This window comes from Neovison vison, chromosome 4, assembly GCF_020171115.1.
Source record: "Neovison vison isolate M4711 chromosome 4, ASM_NN_V1, whole genome shotgun sequence".
Classification (NCBI taxonomy): domain Eukaryota; kingdom Metazoa; phylum Chordata; class Mammalia; order Carnivora; family Mustelidae; genus Neogale; species Neogale vison.
The window spans coordinates 165,744,162-165,763,968 of record NC_058094.1 but is presented as its reverse complement, the minus strand read 5'-3'; the positions used below and the strand labels follow the sequence as shown (position 1 = coordinate 165,763,968).

Genomic DNA, 19,807 nt, shown 5'->3' with positions numbered 1-19,807 from the left:
CATCTTTCCCCTCTTGTACATGTCTTAGACACAGAGGCCACTTCTTACTAACCCATCCCCTTACCCTCAGTTTTGTTACAGCAAAACTAGGAGTGTGTGTGTGTGTGTGTGTGTGTGTGTGTGTTAAAATAAGTTCTGCACCCAACATGGGGCTTGAACTCATGACCCCAAGATCAAGAGTCACATGCTCTACCAACTGAGCCAGCCAGCCAGGCACTCCAGAACTTGCTTTCTATTGATCTCTTAACTCTTGGGGCCCTACTTCTTTGAGAAGATCTTAATTCTTATTGGCTCATCTGCTTTGTCTTCCTTGGAGAGACAGAATTTAGTGAAACATAGATATTCATGTGGTCACGTTGTGCAGAATTTAACTTTTTTTTTTTTCTTTCATGGCACTAATGCCATGGCAAGTCCATAAGCAGCTTGATGCTTGCTCTTCTTTGCTTATCTCCCAAAGTAATGTGGCCACAAACAGAACTTTAGGAAGTCTTCTCTGTGCTATTAAAATGCTCGAGACATGATAGCATTCATTTGGGGCTTATTTCCCAAGTGTCTTGTGGCAGAAATGGAGATATAGCCTTCTTTGCAGATCAATGAATTGACGTATTAGCTAATTATAGATTTTATTGTATTTTGGGGAAATGACTTCTCTAACAACAGATTTTACAAATTTGGGGAGTCACAAAGGTCTTTTTTATATGTCCCTTGCAAATATCAACAGTCTCTTGGATCCAAAAATTATGTTTATATCCCTGCTTAGCCTGCATTGTCCAATACTGTAGCCACTAACCACACGTGGCCATTGAGCACTTAATGTGGCTAATCTCAATTGAGATGTTCTGTAAGCATAAAGTATACACCAGATTTTAGACTTGGTGCAAAAACATGAATGCAAAATAAAACATTAGTACTTTTTTTATTATATATTGAAATAACATTTTAGATATATTGGGTTAAGTAAAATACTGTACAATTTTTTAGTATTTCTTTTCACTTTATAACATTGCCATTTAATCATTTAAAATTACATATGTAGCTCATAGTGTATTTCTGTTGGACAGAGCTGATTTAGACTATAAGTTACCTGAGGCTAGACAGCACCTGGTACATATTAACTAGATGCTCAGTGCATGCCCAGTACAACCAAACTGATGAACTGAAATGAGTGAATAGGTGAGAATTCTAGTGATTTTTTTTTAAAGATTTTATTTATTTGACAGAGATCACAAGCAGTCAGAGAGGCAGGCAGAGAGAGGGGGAAGCAGGCTCCCTGCTAAGCAGAGAGCCTGATGTGGGTCTCTGAGACCATGACCTGAGCTGAAGGCAGAGGCTTAACCCATTGAGCCAACCAGGTGCCCCATAATGATTTTTTTAAAATTTATTTATTTATTTGACAGACAGAGATCACAAGTAGGCAGAAAAACAGGCAGAGAGGGGGGGGGAAGCAGGTCTCTGCTGAGCAGAGAGCCTTATGTGGGGCTCAATCCCAGGACCCTGAGATCATGACCTGAGCTGAAGGCAGAGGCTTAACCCACTGAGGCACCCAGGTGCCCCCATAATGATTTTTTTAAAGGAGTGATTTTGACACTGTGAATTAGGATTGCTACTTTCAAAAAAAAAAAAAAAAAGAGCAAGAAGAAATAGAAGAAAAATAAGTGCTGGGGAGAATGTGGAAAAATGAAACCCTTGGAACACTCTTGGTGGGATTTTAAAATGGTGCAGTTACTGTGGAAAAAAATATGGAGGTTCCTCAAAAAATCAAAACTAGAATTACCCTATAATCCAACGATCTTACTTGTAGGTATATACGTAATAAAAAACCCTGGATCTCAAAAGATATTTGTACACCCATGTTCATTACAACATAATTTATAACCAGGATGCGGAAGCAAGCTAAATGTCTATCAGTGCCTGCATAAAGAAAATATGCTTTATATATAAAATAGAATATTATTCTACTTTTAAAAAGAAGGAAAACCTATCATAGGTTAGAGAACTTTGACAACATTGTGCTAAATAAAATAAACCAATCATAGTAAAGATAAATTCTGCATAATTTCACTTATAAAGTATCCAAAATAGTCAAACTAATAGAAACAAGAAGAATGGTGTTTGCCAGAGGTTAGGGGGTAGAGGAAATGAGGTATTCGATGGATACAGAGTTTCATCCATGCAAGATGAAAAAGTTCTGGAGATCTGTTATATGACAATGTGCATATAGTTAACAATTCTGTAAGGTACATTTACTCATTTTAAAGGATGTATTTATATGGTTTTTACCGCAACTAAAAATTATTCAGAAAGTCTCTACTAATAGATCATGGTGAAATTGGACTCAAGAAAAGAATATAATTTGTTTCCTTGAACAATATTTTTTCCTAAGAAATTTTGTTAGAAGCTTTGAGCTAAGGGAAGTGTGTACCTGCAGGGAAGCTGTGTGGGTGTTGAGAGGACTAGAAGCTGGCGGTCTCCCGATGATGTACAGAGTAGAGGGCAGGGCTTGCTTATCGCGAATGTCCTTCCCAAGGCAACTTGTCCACAAACGTGGAAGCCCTCTGGGAGGCAGAGAGATGCTGATGACTGGCTCTCCTCATTTCAGAGGCTTGCGGACACCCCGGGAAAATATCTTCCTTCCTCCTGCCCCCACACCTGAGACCTAGAGTTTTAGCACTTTCATTTAGTTCCCTTAAAACATTTTTAAAAAGCGGCAAAAATAAAACTCTAAGAAATTTTTGGTCATCTTAGGGATACTGATTGCCAGGACCCTTTCTGGGGTAGAGGAAGAACAACTAGACTGATTTTGTGGAATAGCCAGAAGCGTTCCCTCTGTGTGCTGGGCATTCCCTCCAGCAACCAGCATTCTGTGCCTGGCCAGAGGCCATTCCTTTAGGCGGCAAGCTCTCCAGTCTCTATAGAAACTGGTAGGCAAGTATGTTTGGGTTGGTTTGCTCTACCAGTAAGGCTGGCTAGCTTTCCGGAGTAGAGCAAAGGGAGTGAAAGACAGTGGCACAGTTACCCTCATGTTTACTGATGAGGTGAAAATACAATGCTAGGCTGGTAAAAACACAAATAATCACATTTTCCTCCTTTTAACCCTTCCTAGTATCTCGCTTTAGCCTTTTGTATTGTGTGTATGTTTTGTTTTCAATGTGCTGGCTCATTGGCTCATTTTTAAGAAATGTTGTTGTGAAATACTTATTTTGTTTCCTTTTCTGGCTAACTAAGGACTATTTCAAAAATTAAGTTAGAAATAAAAAATTGAAAGTGATTTTCCTGGGTGTCAGGAAGGGATTAGGACAAGGATTTCCTATGGCTAGGCCAGTACCCTCATATACTGAACGAGTTGTGGTAATTACCAGTTTCCTTCCTGGTCACTGATAAGGAACCTCAGCAAGTACAGTATTCTGTGCCAGAGCCCACTTACCAAGGGCAGCTTGGGCTGAGGGTCAGTCCCTGGGAGGGAACATGCAGTCAGGCAGCAGCATGGACAAAGGCCAAACACAGGATTCAGTCTTAATCATCAAGAACCCACTTTTCTCCCCTTCCTGGAACCCGAAACAGATTAAGAAGCACCAGCAAGGGACGCCTGGGTGGCTCAGTTGTTTAAGTGGCTACCTTCAGCTCAGGCCATGATCCCAGCGTCCTGGGATTGAGTCCCACATCAGGCTCCTTGCTCAGCGGGGAGCCTGCTTCTCCCTCTGCCTCTGCCTGCCTCTCTGTCTCCCTGTGCTCACTCTCTCTGACAAATAAATAAATAAAATCTTTTAAAAAAAGAAGAAGAAGAAGCACCAGCAAGTCTGTATTCCCACAGCTGCCCCCCTCCATCCCCGCCAACTCTACAGTTAACACGTGGTCCTTTGTATTTCTTGCCTTCCATTTCCCTTGGGTGGACAGTTGGGTGGGTGGGATTTCCTGGTTTGGACTTTGTCATGCTAATCTTCTCTGCATTGTTCCAATTTTAATATATATGTTGCCAGAGTGAGCACATTTATAAAATTAGAATCTGTAAAGAGGCAGACAGATGCAGTCTACTCACCACCAAGCTTAACAAAGAGAACATTATGAGTCCAGTTGAAGCCCCTGTGTACCACTCTCAAATCATATCGCCCATCCCTTTCTGCAGTAGTAACTGCTATCTGGAATTTGGTATTTATCATTCCTAGGCAATTTTTATACCTTTACTATGTGATATTTGAATGCTTTAGCAATATATAGTATCATTTTGCATTTTGTGATCTCATATTTTATGTAGTCTTCTGCAACCTCTTGTTCTCATTCATTCTACCTGTTTACTTCTTACACTTCATTTGGGATATTTCTTCCAGTGTTAAATTATTCTCGACACCAGGGTACAGTAATACTGTGTAATAGTGTTTGGCCCCTAAAACATAATTAGAAATGGCTCAGATTGAAAAATTTTATAGTCAAATTAACATATAATATAGTGTGTTAACTGTTAAACATATTTGTTTTATTTCAGGTCATAATATAACTTACCCTCTCATGCTTTTTCCCTGCCCCTTCTCCCTAAATCATCAACAGTAGAAAAAGAAGAAGAAGAAAACATGTCAGGACACAAATGGTAAGTAATGTGTTGTCTTTTCTAAAGTGGAAGAGACTAGTGGGAGAGGAAAGCACATAATATATGCTCAATAAATGCTGTTGACTAGAAAAATCAAGAGTCACACTAGCAGTAAATAATCTGTTAACCCCTATCCAATATGGGGCATAGTCAAGTTCAACATCCCTTCTAAATGAAATATGGAAACCAAATAACCAAATATACTCTAAGTTCTTATGTAATATATATTCTCTAAGAAATTAATTTATGTATAGCTTTTCTTCTGAGAATCCAATGGATTTTCTTACTACCAGTTTTTCAAATCTAATAAGCGAATTTTTTTTAGCACTGTTTTATTTACAACTTATTAGTGTTATCAGGGAACTAGATGTACAGCAGCTTTAAAATAGTGAGTGAACACAGACTCAGACTCATTAATGTGACTTTAACTGAACACTGGGGAGGCAATCCTAGTTGGAAGGTGCTGCTGTTAAGTAAAATGTGGTGATCATGGCAATGTTCAGCACTGTCACTTACATGCCTGTAGCACATGTCAGCGGCGTGTTAAACTTCTTATAGGTTCCAGGTTTGCCTCACGTAGTGTTTTTGAACCCTTTTGAACCCATGACCCACCAGGCAATCAGATCTTTGTCATGCTTTATCTCTAATCCATAGCATGAAAATATGTGATGTATATTTTCATGTTTCAAGTATACAGTTAATTATAATAAGGAATATACTTTCAATCTGTCCTCTCAGCAAAGAAGTAATCAGACCCAAGACCTCTGTAATATCAAATGTCAAACTTTAAGAGAATTTTTGCATGTCTTGTTTTAAGACAAAACGTAATGAATTTTAAAAGATAATTAGTAAATGGCTGAGGGATTTAGTTTCCAAGTATCCCCATTTGACAGCCCTCTAACTCACAGTTGTCATACTCTTTTCATAATTATTCCATCTTGCCTCATTAAGACAAAGGGGTACCTCCATCCTGTGACCCTCAAAATGGCTGTCATATCCTGGCAGCAGACCAGGGAAGTAGGTAGTCACCCACCTAAGAGAAATGGGAGTGCCCCGAGAAATAGGCCCTTCCCCAAAGTCATTCTCTTACTTACTGTGCCACTTCATTGCTTGCTGCTGAAATGCAAGGGCTGTAGAGAACATGGAAATGAACACTGGACTGGGATTAAGAAGACTGGATTTTAATCCTGTAAGACTTCTGGCAGAATTCGTAATTTTTTGAAACCTAAGATACCTCATCTATTAAATGACAAAGGTGAGGGGTGTTCGCCGGGTCTCTGAAGTCCCTTTGCTTTTTGTTGCTTTTTTTTTTTTTTTCCAAAATGGAATTTTTTTTCATCCATGACCTCTCACCAAAAATAAGTAAATAAAAGATACAATACAAAGAAGCCCACCCTATTCCCCACTTCTAAAATTTCTGTTTCCTTGAAATAACCAGTTTTGGAGGGTATATCCTTCCAGTCTTTTAATATGCACATATTATGTAGAGAGATTCTCTCTTCTACATACAAGTTACATGTTTCTTCCACTTATTTTCTCTGAGGTGAGCTCATAGTAAAACTTTTGTCGTTATAGGATAGCAGATACACAATGTTACATTGGTTTCAGATATATAGCACAGTGATTTGACAAGTTAATACACAGAAAAGTTTTTTTTTAACTGCAGAAGCTGTGAAAGTCCCCCAAATCTTACTTCTGTAATGATAACCTTTATAAAGAAGTTATTTGCAACTCCTTCTGACTTTTTAAGAATTAATGTGTGGGTTGAAAATTGTAAATGTTATCTGGGAGGAGAGTATAAATCAAGTTTCAAGGTAGAGGCATTTTTGCATAGTGGTATAAAGCAGTTTGTGTTTTAGGACTCAGATCTGAAACATTTTGAGTGGTGATAGTGTGGAGTGGAAGAAGGTACATGTCTGCAGTAAGGAGAAACCAGGGGTCCTGTGTAGACAAATGAAACAGGAACTTTAGGGACACCTGGGTGGCTCAGTGGGTTAAGCGTCTGCCTTCGGCTCTGGTCATGATCTCAGGGTCCTAGGATCAAGTCCCACATTAGGCTCCCTGCTCAGCCAGGAGTCTGCTTCTTCCTCTGCCCCTCCCCCTGCTCATGTTTTCTCTCTCCCTCTCTCTCTCAAATAAATAAAATCTTAAAAAAAAAAAAAAAAAAGAAGAGAAAAGAAAGAAAGAAAAAACAGGAACTCTAGACCAGAAGAAGGTGTAAGCAAGATGAGAGGGGCAGGGAGCACTAATGGTGACATTTCTGTCAATATCCGATGTTCTGGTCTTTTACAGATTTCTATTTCATTCATTCTCAATTTTTTTCTAATTTCTTTCTTACATACTTTTTTTAAACGATTATTTATTTATTTGATAGAGAGCATGTGCAGAGGCAGAGGGAGAAAAAAAAGGGAGTAGCAGACCCCATGCTGAGCAGGGAGCCCAATACGGGGCTCCATCCCAGGACCTGAGCTGAAGGCAGATGTTTAATCTGAGCCATTCAGGCGCCTCATCTTCCTTACATACTTTTTAATTTGATCTGTAGTATGTCTTCGTGAAGAATGGCTTCTTCCTACCTGTATTTTAAACACTTGGGTTTAAGAATTTAAGGTCTTAATATTAGAAATCAGTAACAGATTTTTCAAAAAAATTTTTTTACACTTCCTTTGACTATGGTAAGACTATTTAACATGAGCTCTGCTCCGTGTCTACTACAGTATTATTAACTGCAGGTGCAGTGTCCTACAGCAGATCTCTAGAATTTTCTTATTGTGCATCACTGAAACCTTAGACACCCTTCATTAAGAGTTTCCCATTTTCCTCTCACCCCATCCAGCCTCTGGTAACCAATCTTCCACTTTCTGACTCTGAGTTTGACTGTTTAGGAACCTCTGGGACAGATTTCAAACGTACTTTCTTTTACCCCCTTACCTCTCCTTTTCTGTTGTCACTTCACTGTTGGCCATAAGGCTGGAGTGGAGGGAATGCTGGTGTCTGGCTTTATCGCTTCCTCACAGGCTGCTTGAGCCAAACACCCTGCCTGGTTGGGCCTCACTTTCTCTACTTGGAAAGGGAGTATGTCCAGCCTGCTGAGAGCTAAACTCTTCAAGGTTTAGTTTATTGATTTCCTGCGAAAGCCACTTGGTTTCCTCACTAACTTTTAAGGTTTCAGAGTACATTAGCATTGGTTAACTTTTTTGGTATAATAATAACAAAGGAAAATATCTTTATGTTTATGAATGTTGTGTGATACAATGTTGAGATAGCTTTGTTCACACTAACACAGCTTTGTCTTTATGAAAGTCATGAATAAAATACCTCTTTGTGTTTTTTAGCAGTTATCCTTGGGACTTACAGGATCGATATACTCAAGATAAGTCAGTAGTAAATAAGATGCAGCAGAAGTATTGGGAAACGAAGCAGGCCTTTATTAAAGCCACAGGGAAGAAGGAAGATGAGCATGTCGTTGCCTCTGATGCGGACCTGGATGCCAAGCTGGAGGTGAGCTGTTCTTGCTGTCATTCTCAGCGCAGCCCCCTCCTTGGGGTCACAGTCCTAGAGTGCATGAACCTGGACAAGTGTAGATGTGCTTTATATTTGAAAACAGGCAGACAACTGGTTCATGAGGAGAAAATCTAAGATGAGTTAAATTCAATCCCAGCACATTTTTTAAAAACCTACACATTCTTGTGTAACCACCAGCATACCTGAGTTAATTTGTTTTTTAAGCACTTTAATGCATTGCATGTGGTAAACTCTCAATAAATGTTTGTTTGTTGTTGTTTGTTAAAAAAAATTAATTCAACCAAAGATTAATGCAACACTAGGGTCAAGCAAATGCTTACATTTAAAAAAAAGAGGAAAGGATGACAGCTCAAGGTCCTGGAAAGTAGGGTCTAATAACCTTAGTATTGAACCCTGGAAAATTCTAGAATGAATTAGTTAAGCAGATATTTAGTTAGACTGGTTAATAATACAGTAAGCTGAATTCCTATCTGGTTGATTCCCAAATACTAACATAACTGGTAAAAGGTCCACTAATCACCTGTCTTGCAGGACATTCTGCCAATAGTTTAGATTAAAATTTAAAAAGCATGCTCATTGCTTCCGCGAGAAATACTGTTACATGACCTGATAAGAATTCAAAATGATCTCTAAGATTAACATCAGCTAAAATTAGTGAACTTGAACATTTTACATATTAAAATAAAAAGCTCAGGGTTTCAAAAAACTTTTCTGAGAAGGGTAGCCAGGATGGTAGAAACCATGGTTATACTGGAAGAGAGAGGTTTAAGGGGAGCTATATTAGCTGTTGACGGCATAGAAAGGTCTGTCATTTGGATGAAGGATAATTCATTCTCTGCATTCGAGGGGAGAACAAGACCCAGGGCCCTTATCCATAGTATGTATCTCTCATGGAATTATCTCACATGTTTATGTGTTCGTCTGCTCCCCTTCCACTGAGAGATCCATATCAGCCTTACTCACCGTGGTACACTCAACCAGATACACGGTACAGTGCCCGTTCAGTAAATAGTAACTGAATCAGTGGACAAGTTAGTGCAATTAATATTCATTCCCAACCTTTTCCCTGTCAATGGAATTGTTTAAATTAAAGCTGGCCTTCATAGGGATGTCCTAATGGAGATGGCTACACGGGAGAAGCATGGCACCAGGAGGCGTCTGTTCTGATTTTAGTGTTCTTCATTATTGAACACTATTTGAAATGATTATATGGTGCATATCCTTTTCATGTCTTGTACCTTTATTTTTTCCTTTTTTTTTTTTTTAAGATTTTACTTATTTATTTGACAGAGATCACAAGTAGGCAGAGAGGAAGGCAGAGAGAGAGGGAGGGGGAAGCAGTCTCCCTGCTGAGCAGAGAGCCCAATGCGGGGCTCGATCCCAGGACCCTGGGATCATGACCTGAGCCAAAGGCAGAGGCTTTAACGCACTGAGCCACCCAGGCGCCCCTATTTTTTCCTTTTTAACAGCGTAGCAATTATAGACATTATTCAGAAAGGAATTTAGCACGTAATTATTACTTCATTACACACAATACAGTAATTTTTACTTATACTTAGGCTCTTGCAGCATTTTTACTAAGCCAACTATACTTTAATCAAAGTAGCCACTGTCCTAGGCACATCACATCTAAAGCACTTAGCTGTGACTCAGAATGTTACATGAATGAGGTTTCGTGTTGATGTTTATAGAGAGGACATACATAAATGACATGCAAACCATTTTGATGTGTTCTTACCCTAAGTCATCCATAAAAGGCTAACAAAACGAGCTTTTGTTTTGCTAGCACAGAGCAAGTTTCTGTGCCAAGTTATGATGGTCAGATTCTACTATAATCTGCTGGGAAGTTAATATAAAAACATTGCACTAATTTAACTCTATGTCAAAACTTGTTAATAAAATCATTTTCTCAAAAACAGCTCTTAAGTGCAAGAAGAGACAAAGCTAACCAGTGATGACAGGCACGTCTTTTAGGAGGGGTCTTTTGGGAGTCGCTGGTCTGTGGTTTCTTAGTTTGGGTGTAGTTGCTGGAGTGTATGCAGTTGCAAACCTGCAGAACAGAACATTCCAGAGGTGTGCATTTTATTGCCTTTCATTTACCCCTCAGTTTTTAAAAAAGAACAATGGCAACAGAACAGCTCTTAAAAAAAAAAAAAGATTTTTCTTTATTTATTTGAGAGAGAGAGAGAGTATGAGGGAGGGAAGGTTAGAAGAAGAAGCAGATTCCCTGCTGAGCAGGGAGCCCAATGCGGTATTCGATCTTGGGACTCCAGGATCATGACCTGAGCCAAAGGTGGTTGCTTAACCAACTGAGCCACCCAGGTGTCCAATAGAACTCCTGAACATAATTGTTGAACTCGCTCACTCCTATCTTCAGGAATTACTATGTGTTGGTGGTTTGTGAGCCAGAATCCTGATATAAACATTTTGCTAAGGAAGAATTTCAAACTGCTGATTTTCTGGGGTTTTTTTTATTTGTTTGTTTGTTTCTGTAGGGGACACAGAGTAATGAAATGAGGTTTAGCAAAATTCATATTTTTACTGACCAAGTTTTATCGTATTTCTGAGAATGATTTTTAATATTTTAAGCATATATGTGTGCATCTAATTTTTAGATAATTGGTCATATTTATTATGAAGCAGATCATCTGTTTTAACTCAAATAGAGAAGTGCTTCATAATACAAAGACACAACTATTACATCACCATGGCCACCATAAGCTAAAAGAGAGAGAGGGAAAGAAGGGAAAGCCTTACTCTGCCTCATTAGGTGGCTCTTCAGAGGCAGAGTGTCTGCCAGGTTTTCTAACTGATACCAGCTGTGGTCTCTAGGTTCGTGGACAGAAGGTGGGGAAAGTGTGAAGTAGCTTTTGATCTTCTCCTGAGCTTATCTGGGTTTTGAAGCAAAGACCAGGACCACTGTTAGTTAAAATCTAGTTTGATTCTTCTCAGTCTAGCCTACCTGCTTTTCCCTTACTTTCTTCTGTTACAGTCTTGGCATTATAGTAAGTGTCTTCTCTGTGTACCTTAGGAAATCATTGGGAAAATAAGGAGTGATAAGAGCTGCTAGCTAAACTTCATTTTACCAGATGTCTTCTAAATGGAACATTCAACTGATTGATTTTTGTTTGCTCTTTATAGAGTTGTTTTAAAATTAAAAAAAAATAAGATTTATATTTATTTGACAGATATAAAGAGAAAGGGAACACAAACACAGGGGTGAGAGAGGGAGAAACAGGCTCCCCCCACTGAGCATGGAGCATGATCCCAGGACCCCAGGATCATGACCTGAGCCAAAGGCAGACACTTAATAACTGAACCACCCAGTTCTATAGGGATAACAATCCCTATAGAATTGTTTAAGCATGCCATAAAATGCATTAGGATCACAAAGTAGCAAATGTCATGTTTTAAACATGATTCTTAATTGAGGGATCCCACATTTAAAAAAGAAGACAGCAAAAATGGTAAAAGAAATAAATTATGAATGAATGTTGGGTTTCTGGTTTACCAAGTCTTCTAATTGAGCCCTTCATTCAGGATTTCTGTTTTTCAGTTATTATTTCAGTAACTGGAGGAAATAAGTGTTCTGAAGATCTTAATTTAGATCACAGAAATGATCAATTCCAGTAAATATAGATTAATAGGAATGTATTTAAAGACTTTGGTCACATTTCCTGCACCGTACACCATATAACACCAAGCATACTTGGGCTCGTGATCTTATTGTTATTGGGCAAATTAAACACTCTGGTTATGTTCAGATAATAATTTTTATTTCACTGCTGTTTTAACTTAGCATTTTGTTTGTATTTTTATTATAGCTATTTCACTCAATTCAGAGAACCTGTTTGGACTTGTCTAAAGCAATCGTACTCTATCAAAAGAGAATATGTTGTAAGTATGCCCTAAGTATGATTATTGATCAAATAAACAGTAAGAAACAGGATATTTTGCCTTAATGTATCATTTTGTATGTTTAGAAAGTAAGACAAGGAAATTACTATTTAAGAGTGCCTATCTTTTCTCTTTAATTGATGGGAAGGAGGATCTCTAATAATTTTATCAGAAATCCTTTACATGGGTTGTTATCATTAAATGCAAGTTACTGTAACAAGAACTTTATATTGGGCTTTCTGTGGATAAGTACGTGCAATTTATTTTCCTAATTATAGGAAAGTTTTTTCAGTTTAATGTGTGGATTTTATAAAATTTTGGGTTGTTTTTATTTGATTGCCCTTGCTCTCATATCCAGTTTTGTTCCTCTTAAAATGGAGAGAGAAAGCACATACAGGTAATTTATTAACTGTATTTTGTTGGCAGCTCTTCTTCATGAGTTTTTTTAAGTTGAAGATTGGGTTATTGAGGAACAAGATTCTGCCTAAATTTATTACCAACAGTTGTTTCTGAAATACCAAATTGTGTGTTACTATGTTTTAAAATTTCCTTTTATAGATGATTTAATAGTATAATTTCTGTATTTCCAAGACTAGAACATAAGTTTTCCTATTTCTGACTGCTGTTAGACCTCTTTCCAATAATCACAAAGTAACAATTGGTAATCTTCCTTCATTAGTCTTTGTTAAGACTATTGTGGGGGAAGTGCAAAGTCCTAGGGCTTAAGGGCAGAATTTCGTAAGTTTTCTATGTTACTGATTACTAAGTGTTGGAGCTGAGACTTCTCCAGGGCTATAACACCATAGTCTTGAGTTCTGAGGAAATTAAGACACATGACACATATCCCCCCACCATTTCTCTGTCCCACATCTAGTCAGTCTTAAATGCTGGTCCATTTTGTCTCCTGAATAGCTTTCAGAGTCTCCATCCTCTCTCCATGTCTACTGTCACTACCATCACTGTTCTACTTGATTTGCTGTGTCAGCTTCCTAAATGATCTCCCTGCCACCCCAGCCCACTGTCTACCCCACAAAAAGCTCCCAATGATCTAAACTAGGACAAGTTAAGCAACAAAATAAGTAACAATAGTATCAGATTATAACCCATAAAGTAAAGTAAGCATCCATTAAATCAGTGTGGAAATAGACAAACAGGGGAGAAGAAACTCTTTCTTATAAAATAATTCTGGTTAATAATTCTAGAAAGAATGAGGAAACCATAAAATCTCCATACCACAGTGAGATCTGTGGCTGGCAAGGTTCACAGGAAGATGACACAGCCAGTGAGCAAAAGTTTGAGGAGAAACTGGGTATTGGCATAGCATCATGTATTTCTCTCCAAGATCTTTAATAATTACAAAAGGAAGAAATCCTAATTTTACCGTGGAGTAACTCAGTAGATAGACCTCAATCAAGTGATCGAGACTGACATCACTAGTGATAATGTGTGTTGGTATCATGTGGTCCTCATATCATGCACTAAGAGGCCACTTCACCTCTGTGGTTTCCTTCCGCAAAATGCGTAACCGTAGTCTAATTATGAGAAATAAGACAAACTCAAACTGAGGGACATTCTGCATAATACCCAACCAGTACTCTTAAAAGGCATGAAGGTCATGAAAGTCAAGATAGGTTGAGAAACTGTCACAGATCGAAGGAGACAAGGAATTTTGACAACTTAACATCAGATCCTGGATTCGATCTTAGAATAAAAGTGGCATTAGTGAGAAAACTGATAAAATTCAAATAAGGTTATATTTAAGAGTACTATACTAATGTTAATTTCCTAGTTATGATAATTGGACCATGGTTATGTAAGATGCTAATGTTAGGGGAAGCTGAAGAAGAGTATACAGGAACTCTATTCTATTTATTCTATTTACAGTTTTTCTATGAGCTTAAAACTATTGCAGAATAAAAAGCTTTAAAAAATGTACATTGGGGGGCTCCTGGGTGGCTCAGTGGGTTAAGCCTCTGCCTTTGGCTCAGGTCATGATCTCAGGGTCCTGGGATCAAGCCCCGCATCAGGCTTTCTGCTCAGCAGGGAGCCTGATTACCCCTCTCTCTCTTCCTGCCTCTCTGCCTACTTGTGATCTCTCTCACTCTGTCAAATAAATAAATAAGATCTTAAAAAAAAAATGTACATTGGATCATGTTGCTTCTCTGCTGTAAACCTTCCAGTAGAACCTAAGGTGAGATCCAGACTTCCATATCATAGTCTATAAATTCCTACGTGATATGGCCCAGCTCATGTCTCCAGCCACTTTTGCCCTCACCCACCATGTCACCTGAGGCCTTTTGCACTCACTGTTTCCTTTGTCTGGAATGTCACTGGCCTAATCATCTCATAAGTGGTCCCTTCTTGCCATTCAGAGCGCAGCTTAATGGTCACCTGCTTAGAGAGGCTTGTCCTGACCACTCAGCCCACTCAGCAGCTTCCCTTACTCCCCTTCTCTTATTACTCTATCTGGTATTTTTCTTTTTGTGTTTTGTGTTTGTGATTATGGATTTTTTTCTGTCTTCTGTTGTGCAAACAAAAGCTCCATAAAAGCAGGGACTTTGTGTGTCTTGTCCATCTCTATATTCCCAGTGGCAGTAATAGTGTCTAATATATATTAGATCATCCATAAATCTGTGCTGAGTGAATTAATGCTGCCAAGCTAATTGGTTTTATTGTTCTTTGGTTCCCTTTCTAGGATACATCTGAAAATCGAATCAGCAGCTAAAAACGAATAGGGTTTTTCTGTGTGTGTCTGAATTCCTAAGTCCCAGTTAAGTTAGACATTTTAAGTGGAAACTGGCAAATCATCTGATATGTGTGCTGCACCTGAATTTAAACTTCTATAAATTAATTTCAGTATTTGAATTTTAAAGTGAACATTAAGGAACGAACCTCCCTTCTTGGAAAGTGACAGTCATCACTTAATGGCCCAAACTGGATTCCACCTCTCTCTGAGCAACACTGCCAATTAATTAGAGTCCAGCTCTTAAAAGGAAACCTATTTCCTACCCCAAGTTTAATCCTCAAGTGCATAAAATAACAAAAAATAATTTTTCAAATGCCTCAACCTACTTAGGCTTATTAAGAGAAGAGTACCTTTCACCAACTCTATAATCATGAATTGGTTTCTTCCTAGTCTTAAGCTAAATGTGTTCATTTGTATGTGACTTGAGACTTCAAGTTAAAAAAAGGTGATAGTAGCCTCATGCTATTATGAACAAAAATGTGAAATTGCTCTCCGTAGGGACATACTCATTGTGGAATTGAGTGAGTCCCATATTAGTCAATAGAAGTTACAGAAAGTATTAAAAAACAACAAAACTTCTTATAATTATAGTTTTTTTTAAATCTACAGAGAATCATGGCATAAATATCAAATAGGCATTTAAAGTAAAATAAAGTAGGATAGGAGGTGGTGGGGAAAAATAAAGTATATGAGGATAATAAGGCAAAAATTATAGTAATTTAATTTTACAAACTCTTTACAGTGCCCTGAATAAGATTTTATGGTCAGCCCATAGTTAGATGAGGTCCCTGTCCTGAGATAGAGTCTCATGGGCTAGACAGACACATGACCAACAACAAACACCACTATTATCAGATGCCGAGAGGGCGCTACTGTCCCAGAGAAACAGGGATCAACTACTTCACAGCCTTGGAGCTTTGACTAGTGAACTTGATTCTAGAGGGACAGAGAGAAAGGAGGGCAGTCATTTATTTCTCAGGATGAATGAATTCCAAAAGGCTCATCCTCTGGGAAGTTTAGTGTGAACTATAGTCACAAATTAATAAGGAAGCAGTAGCAATTATTGGATTTGTGGTTCCTGGCTAAGGCTCTCCTTGGAGAGGTTATGTCAGGAATGGGATGCATTCTGAAGGAATTCTGGATTGTTTATGAATAGGGACAAGAAGCCTAGTAGCATTTAAAAAGCATTTTTAGAGAAACATGATATATAAATGCATAAATACAGAAGTGTGAAATAAGAATAGTGTTCAGAGTAAGTCCCTAGAAATGCTGGACTTGGAAAAGAAAGCATTTAGCAAGCTCAGTGTCACTCTTTGCTCAGCTGTTGGTGAATGTGGATTGGGGACCAGTGGCCGTGTAATAGCCCACTGTTCCACTGTTTGGAGACACACATTTTTATAAACCAGCCCCAAGTGCAGAGGGAGTGTTTTGCTATTATAAATATTTTTTTAAAGATTTTATTTATTTATTTGAGAGATAGAGATCACAAGTAGTCAGAGAGGCAGGCAGAGAGAGAGAGAGGAGGAAGCAGGCTCCCCGCCAAGCAGAGAGCCCGATGCGGGACTCGATCCCAGGACCCCGAGATCACGACCCGAGCCGAAGGCAGCGGTTCAACCCACTGAGCCACCCAGGCGCCCTGCTATTATAAATATTGATGCTATGATTATCTTTCCACATGCAGCTTTGTGTCCATTTTACTAATTTCTTGGAATATACTCCTAACAGTAGAAGTACACTGTCAAAAGATACATAGACTTCTGTAATGTTTAAAGTTTATGGCCAAAAGACTCTGCAGAAAGCATGTACCTACCAGTCATTAGCTCACCAGCAGTGCCGTCTCAGGTTGTCTTTAAAAATAAGGCCAAGAGGGGCACCTGGGTGGCTCGGTGGGTTAAGCCTCTGCTTTCGGCTCAGGTCATGATCTCGGTGTTCTGGGATCGAGCCCCATATCGGGCTCTCTGCTCAGCAGGGAGCCTGCTTCCTCCTCTCTCTCTGCCTGCCTCTCTACCTACTTGTGATCTCTATCTGTCAAATAAATAAATAAAATCTTAAAAAAAAAAAAAAGGCCAAGATTAGGCATGACCAGTTCACTGTTCCAGCTCCGCATTTTAAAAAAACCCATAAAGCCATGGGATACCTGGAGGCTTGGTCAGGTAAGTATCCATCTCTTGATCTCAGCTCAGGTCTTGATCTCAGGGTCATGAGTTCAAGCTCCATGCTGGGTGTGATGCCTATTTAAAAAAAAAAAAAAAAGACCCACGAAAACATCAAGCTGATTACCCCCCACCCTCAATCCCCACTCCCACTTCCAACCAAAAACCCACCTCATGAATAAGGTATTGGAATTGCTTTACTGTCATGTGAAATGTAACTCAGAAAGCAGAGATCAAAAAGTGAGAGAGAGAGAGAATAAGCAGAGGAGACTGCCTCTATGTCATAGGCAGCACAAAAGATTCCCACAGTTCTACTCGACAAACCCAACTTTTTTATTTCAGCTTGAAGCAGCACATCATCGACTTGCTTTTCAGTGCAGAGGTCATTTTCTGGTTCTGATTACAGGGCACCAAACACACTGACAGATGTGCTCAAGTGAATTTGATCTCTCCTTTTGTAAATGGAGGGGCAGCAGAAAGTTAAATGGTAGGAGGGGGGAGCTTACCTTGTAGCTTGCCACGTGGATTTAATTTCACCCCGTCTTGGCCTCTGAAAGAGTGAGGACCTTGGGGTGTGTCTCTCTGCTCTGTAATAAAAATGCTCATTGTTCATGGCTCCTTTTGGTTTTTTTCTTCATCAGTCTTGTCTCAAGAAGAAAACGAACTGGGAAAATTTCTCCGATCCCAAGGCTTCCAAGATAAAACCAGAGCAGGAAAGATGATGCAAGCAACAGGAAAGGCCCTCTGCTTTTCTTCCCAGCAAAGGTGTGTGGCCTTCAGTGGGGCTCCCATATGGGGGGAGGGGAGGTCAGCAGAGAATCTGGAATCCACCCAGCGATGGAGGGGACTCTCCAGTTGTTTACTAGAAGGCTCTGTCCTGAGACTGAGAAGCTGCTCTCTTCTCAGTTCTTAGCCTGTTCTTAACTCTCTGATTAAGATAACATGCATGATTTTTTTTTCCTCCCAATAATTTGTGGGTTTTTTCCATATTTCTCCTGGTCTTTAGGGAGCATGTTACATGCCAATCACTGTGAGTGCTGCCTAGGCTTATGTTTGACCTTGAGCAGTGCTCATCGCAGTAAGTCTGGTCCCCTTCCAGCAGCTGATTAAAGCAGGAGCCTAATGAACCCAGGTGGAAGTGTTCCTTCTCTGCTCTCCATGGGCCAATTAACTTTGGAGAGGTGGTGTTCGTGATGCCCTGAACCATTCCACTCAGACGCTGGGCCAGCAACATCAGCAGCATCCCCTAGAAGCTTATTAGAAATGCAGAATCTAGGCCCCATCCCACAACTGCTGAATCCAAATCTGCATCTTAATGAGATCCCCGGATGATTTTGATGCACATTTAAGTTTGAGAAGCTCGGGGAGAAAGGAAATTGTGGCATATGAGTGACATTTTTTTTTTTTTAAAACACTCTCATGACTCATTTTTATGGTTGGTGTAGAATAAGCAAGAGCCTCTGCATATAGTTGCATTTTGTGCCTGAGAAAAGTGACACTCTTCTGTTCCTCTTCCCCCAATAACTAACAAGCCCAAAAATGTCACTCAGTCATATTGGGCAAGATTATACCTAAATAAGGCATTGTAGGTAGTTTCCAAAAATGTTCAGGCTACGAAAATTTCACTTACTCAAATTACTCAACATTTTCTTCTCGTAATTTCTCCTTCTTTCCTTCCCTGTGGGCCAAGAGCAGGCCATCAGCCTGTTACACACATGTTCCTATGAAATCCTGAGAAATGTGGAGTAGCAGGAAGAGACCGGCTGTGTCAGTCTCCCAAGGTCCCACTCCTGGGTGTGTTGGTTCTCCTGATAACATTTGGACCCCACTTTGTGGGCAGTGCTAACTTTTGTATTTGAATAAAACCGTTTCCAATAGTTCTGTGTCTATTTCCCAAGAAAAGTGTTGTTTATAATTTTTAATTGTACCTTTTGATCTGTAGTAGTTTTTCCTTGTAAAAATAATACTCATTGAAGAAAAAATTAGAATAGACAAATCGAAAGAAAATTAGAAAGCAATTAAAATTTTACTGATAGAAATGACCCACTTTTAACCCCTTGGTAGGTATTTTCTATGCATATGTACTTACCCCACCCTTGCCAAGATAACTGGTTCTCAGTCTTTCAAAGAGTCAATTCTCATATGTTAAAATGTGTAATTACCACTAATTTTAGTGGGAAAAATTCTTACACATACTCATATGCCAAAATGTATATGCGTTTGTGGGAAACAGAGCCAAATCCCCAGAAATCACTACTAGAGTCCCCATTACTGATCAACTATGTTTTATCCTATGTCTCTCTAGTTACATGCTTTCAGAGTTGTATGCCAAATTATCTCCCAGAGAATACATAGAGTACCTTAAGTTTATAGAACCTAACCTTTAGTTACTAACAGAAACAGTAAAAGAAGTTAACAAAAACAATGCAAGTGATACTCCAAAGTATCACCACTATAAACTAGCAAAGTGCATCCTATCCATAATTTAATGCAGCTTGGAGAACTTTAAAATTTGGAAGGTGACCTCCTGCAGAATGGCTCTGGTTTCACAATACTCAGCTGCTGACCACGCACATGACATCCTAACCAGTACTTTTAAACATAAAGAAAGTAGAGGATGACATAAAGCTCTCATGAATTTCAATTTTCAGATCTTGAATGGTTGTAACTTGGGAAATACCAGAATATATTTTTAATATATATAGCATATAGCAAATATATATATGTATATATATTTAATATATAATAATAAAATATATTTTAATATAAATAGCATCATGCCATGCAGTTTCTATACAGCAGTGCTTACTGATTATTTAACAAATTGATTTTTTGCTCAAATAACCATAATACTTTTGCTATCTATGTACACTTTTTTTTTTTTTTTTTAGATTTTATTTATTTATT

At 38.8% G+C, this 19,807-nt stretch overlaps 1 protein-coding gene across 10 annotated transcripts in view; it reads left to right on the top strand.

The window, feature by feature from the left end:
* Nucleotides 1-19,807, top strand: part of ICA1 (islet cell autoantigen 1) — a 144,449-nt gene that overhangs the window by 14,761 nt on the left and 109,881 nt on the right. For 5 of the 10 annotated variants that reach the window (XM_044246102.1, XM_044246101.1, XM_044246108.1 and 2 more), the window contains exons 2-5: nucleotides 4,481-4,582; nucleotides 7,915-8,080; nucleotides 11,929-12,001; nucleotides 17,542-17,665. In XM_044246102.1, the coding sequence (XP_044102037.1) occupies nucleotides 4,566-4,582; nucleotides 7,915-8,080; nucleotides 11,929-12,001; nucleotides 17,542-17,665 (380 nt within the window). In that variant the 5' untranslated portion in view covers nucleotides 4,481-4,565. The remainder of the gene's footprint in view (nucleotides 1-4,480; nucleotides 4,583-7,914; nucleotides 8,081-11,928; nucleotides 12,002-17,541; nucleotides 17,666-19,807) is intronic. The other 5 variants (XM_044246105.1, XM_044246103.1, XM_044246104.1 and 2 more) reach the window with 2 other exon arrangements.